This window comes from Coturnix japonica, chromosome 27, assembly GCF_054131305.1.
Source record: "Coturnix japonica strain WE chromosome 27, WE-NBRP24, whole genome shotgun sequence".
In the NCBI taxonomy this organism is placed as follows: domain Eukaryota; kingdom Metazoa; phylum Chordata; class Aves; order Galliformes; family Phasianidae; genus Coturnix; species Coturnix japonica.
The window spans coordinates 7,287,000-7,291,390 of NC_140689.1; the positions used below are offsets into that span (position 1 = coordinate 7,287,000).

Sequence of the window (4,391 nt, forward strand, 5' to 3'; positions counted from 1 at the left end):
AAGACGTCCCAGCCCCATCCTCACCCCATGGTCAACCAACTCACCAATTCAGGAAGGGCAACAGCAACAGGTGGTGGCGCCTGGGGAAGAAGAGCCATGGGGCAGCGGTGAGAGAACATTGAGTCTGGGGGATCACAGGGTGACCCCATCCAAGCTGCCTGGTTGGTCCCAGGGCTGCCCCCAACCTCATGGCTGCCAAGGACTGTGTGCGCCTCTGCCCATGGAGGTGCCCAGGGCTGGGGTTGGGTATAGATACTGGGTAGGGGTCTGGGGGGACCAAAGGAGGAGAATAGGGGTGCCAAGAGTCTTGGGGGTGCTAAACAGAGAGGAACGGAGAACGAGGGAAAATGAAACAAAAGGCATATGGGAACCTAAAGAGATAAGAATCAGGTTGCCAATTAAAGGAGATCTGTTGGTGCAAAAAGGATGGGATGTGGAGACCTGAAGAGAGGGCATTTGGAGCAAACAAGAGAAGGGATTTGGGGAACCCATAAAAAAGATGACGAGGATGCAAATGGAAGAAATTTGGATGTGCCAAATAGAGGGGCAACCTCTGCCAGGCAGGGACAGACCCCACCTGCTCCTGCAGAGCTCCATGCAGGGCCACCCTTGGGCACAACCAATGTGTTTGCCCGGACACTCACCACAGTAACTTCCAAGTCCGGCACTTGCAAAAGTGGCTGTGGGGAGAGGAGTAGGAGAGAGCGTGAGAGAGATGCTCGCATTGGGGATCCCCAATGGCCCATCACCTCCAGCCCCAGCCCACATCCCCCACAGATGCTTCACCTGAGCTTCCACTGTGCAGCACAGGGCAGTGAGGAGCATCACGAGGCTGAGCACAGCTGCCTTCATCTTCCTCTGTGCTCTGGGCGCTGGGTGAGGCTGCAGGAGGCAAGGTCTGCATTTATCCTCCAGAGCCCCTCCCACTCCCCAGATGCCCCTGGGCTTGGCAGACTTCCCTGACATGGACTGAGCCCTGCATGCAGCCATCCCCTTCCTTGGCCCCAGGAAACATGAGGAAGCCAGGGATCAGAGGAAGAAGACTGAGTGCTGGGATCCCAATGTCACTGAGCCCAAATCCCCCAGGTCCCAGCACTCAGCACACACGGCATTTCTGTCCCCGAGGACCACCCAGAGATGACGCTGTCCCCATATCAAGGCTTTGTCCAAGGACTCATCACTGAGTCCTGTCCAGTCCTGTGAAGCTACAAGGTTTGAGACTGATTTTATCAGGAACTAGGACACAGCATTTGGGGACACTGGGAGGTGTGAGGATAACAGGGACATGGGGAGTGTGGAACTTTCGAAGATATTTGTAAGGCAAGGGGTCACAGGGAGATGGGGACATGAGGATATGGGAACATCATGGGGACATGAGTGTATCATGGCAGTATGGAGACATAATGGAAATATGGGGGAAAGGGGACATGCAGCCAAATGGGAACTTCTTGGTGACAGGGACACAGGAAGTTGTAGGTGGGGCCATCAAGGCCAGGCTGGATGTAGCTGTGGGCCACCTGCTCTGGTGCTTGGCAACCCTGCACTAATCAGGAGGATTAAAACTAGATGATCATTGTAATACGATTCAACTCAGGCCATTCTATGATTCTCTGTGGGCAGTGGGGACAGTTGGGTGATGGGGACACATAGACACAGGGAGGTTGGCAGTGTTCACTCAGTGCCTTTGTCATCATGCTGGAGATCAAGAGTGAATAACAAAACTTGGCTGTGGCTGATGGGTTTCCTCCTCATTTATTGCTGAAAACTCCAAAGACCACAACTTTTAGAATTGTGGAATCTCAATATCATGGAATACCTGAACCACGAATTCACAGACTCATAGAATCAGTGAGTCATGGAATCACAGAAGCACAAAATCACAGCACCATAGAACTATAGAATCATGGCATCATTGAAACAGGACAAGTCCACTTAAGTCACATCAGGAGATGTGCCATATATATTCTGCTGTCTTTACACAGCCAAGAGCAGAAGTCCCCATGTGACATCCAGAAATCTGCATTGCATGTCTGAGATGGCAGTAGTATGGCCTCTGTCCATGAGGACAGTTTGCCATTAGAACACGCAGGCATGGAATCCAAGGTTTGGGGTGAAAATTGGCTGAAGGTACCTGATTCGGTTCTGAAGTTACTGGGCTGTCTGCCTGAGCTTCAGCAGAACAAAGGTGTCCTATGGGTTTTGTTCCCATGATGATCCAGTCTCCTGTCATGGCTTAAAGAAAGTGAGTCTTGTTTTATCCGGATGAAAGGAAAGAAATAATAGAGAGCTGATAAATGGCAGTGAGAGAGAGAGAGAGCATCCCTTCCGTGACTTCTTTCCCTCTCCACAGACCATCCTGGAGGCAGTGACCACCTCTGTGTACAAAATGGAAGAAGCTCTAGAGGAAGCTTGGAAACTTCTCACATGATAACACACATCCAAGAACTTGTTGTGTGCAGGGTCTCACAGGGAATGAGGAAGAGGGGATCTGACAACCAACGTGCAAACCAGCTGCTGCTGCTGGACTCTCAGAGGCACTGACAGATGTGAACCTGAAAGCACAGACAACAGACAGGAGCCCAGGGTTGGCCTGTCAGCTGCTGAAGGGTGAAGCCATTGCACAGTTTGATGAACAGCCATGTGCTTCCTGCTGGACTGTGGGTTTCTGAGAACATCTGACTAGTACAGGTCCAGAAACGTCTCATAAGAGGGAGGGCAGAGAGAGTGACTGCATTTCCTTTATTCTGTTAAGGTTCACAGAGAGCCTGGTACATTATGTACAGTGTGTATGGGCTACACTACAAAGGTACAAGCTCAACAGTTGGTTGAACAATTGGTTTCAATAATGACTCAGTAATGAAAAACAACACTGTATTTATTTAAAGAAGAAAAAAAAATAAATTACACAGATAAAATGGCACAAAACAAACAGTAAATGACAGCATGATTCAGTAAAGGGCTGCATTAAAAGCCATGAATTCCAAAAGATGTGCAGTTCACTGCTTTTAAAACACATTTAGTAATCACTTTCCTCACTGAATCCCTTACTTCCCTGTTCCTCATACTGTAGATGAAGGGGTTCACTGCTGGAGGCACCACTGTGTACAGAAGTGCCAACATCAGGTCCATATATGGGGATGAAATGGAGGGGGGCTTCAGGTAGGCATAAAGGACCGTGATGAGAAACAGGGAGACCACGGCCAGGTGAGGGAGGCATGTGGAGAAGGCTTTGTGCCGTCCCTGCTCAGAGGGCATCCTCAGCACAGCAGTGAAGATCTGCACATAGGAAACCACTATGAAAACAAAGCACCCAAAGACTATATTCATACTCAAAATGAGAAAAACAACTTCCCTGAGGTAGGAGCCTGAGCAGGAGAGCTTGAGGATCTGGGGGATTTCACAGAAAAACTGGTTCACAACATTGCCTTGGCAGAGAGGCAATGAAAACGTACTGACAGTGTGCAGCAGGGAATAGAGTACTCCAGTGCCCCAGGCAGCTGCTGCCATGGTGGCACAAGCTCTGCTGTCCATCAAGGTCGCATAGTGCAGGGGCTTGCAGATGGCAACGTAGCGGTCATAGGACATGATGGTGAGAAGGGAACACTCTGTTGAGGCGAAGAAGACAAAGAAAAAGATCTGTGCAGCACATCCTGTGTAGGAGATGGCCCTGGTGTCCCAGAGGGCGTTGGCCATGGCTTTGAGGAGAGTGGTGGAGATGCAGCCCAGGTCGAGGAGGGCCAGGTTGAGGAGGAAGAAGTACATGGGGGTGTGCAGGCGCTGGTCACAAGCAATGGCTGTGCTGATGAGGCCATTGCCCAGGAGGGCAGCCAGGTAGATACTCAGCAAGAGCCAGAAGTGCAGGAGCTGCAGCTGCTGTGTGTCTGCCAACGGCAGGAGGAGGAACTCGCTGAGAGAGCTGCTGTTGGACATCTGCTGTTCCTGTGCTTGGAGTCCTGCTCAGAATGCAGAAGATAATGACAAGTGTAGACCATTCTCAGACACACTCTTCCTGCTATACTATAGAATTTTTCCTTTCCCTTTGGAAAATGATCACTTAACTCCAGAACTTGAATTTATATTCATGAGCTTCACCATCCCTTAAGGAGTAGGAGATTGGGAAGCTCTTACTTTCTTCTCATTTCCTAATCATATCCCAGCCTCCTGGATATTTTCCTCTTTACTCCAGCTTCTCTTCAAGACCCAAGACCCAGTTTGTGTGCACTTCAGGTTGTCTTAGAGAAATCAGACAGTCTGCAGGACAAGTGAACTATTAATGCCTGCAGAAAATGATGATAACAGAAACTAATTGTATCATTTTAGGAAGGAGAGGCTGATAGCACATTCTGTGTCACTGTTCACAAAATAACCGATGAAGTGAAGAAATACTGGGG

The 4,391-nt window shown here is 49.6% G+C and overlaps 1 protein-coding gene across 1 annotated transcript; it reads right to left on the bottom strand.

Annotated features, from left to right (window-relative positions):
- Positions 1–2,964: 2,964 nt before the first annotated feature.
- LOC146756456 (olfactory receptor 14C36-like) lies at positions 2,965–3,942 on the bottom strand. The gene has a single exon (XM_085524404.1). It carries the CDS (start codon positions 3,928–3,930, stop codon positions 2,965–2,967), a length of 966 nt encoding a protein of 321 aa, XP_085380530.1. The 5' UTR covers positions 3,931–3,942.
- Positions 3,943–4,391: the final 449 nt, after the last annotated feature.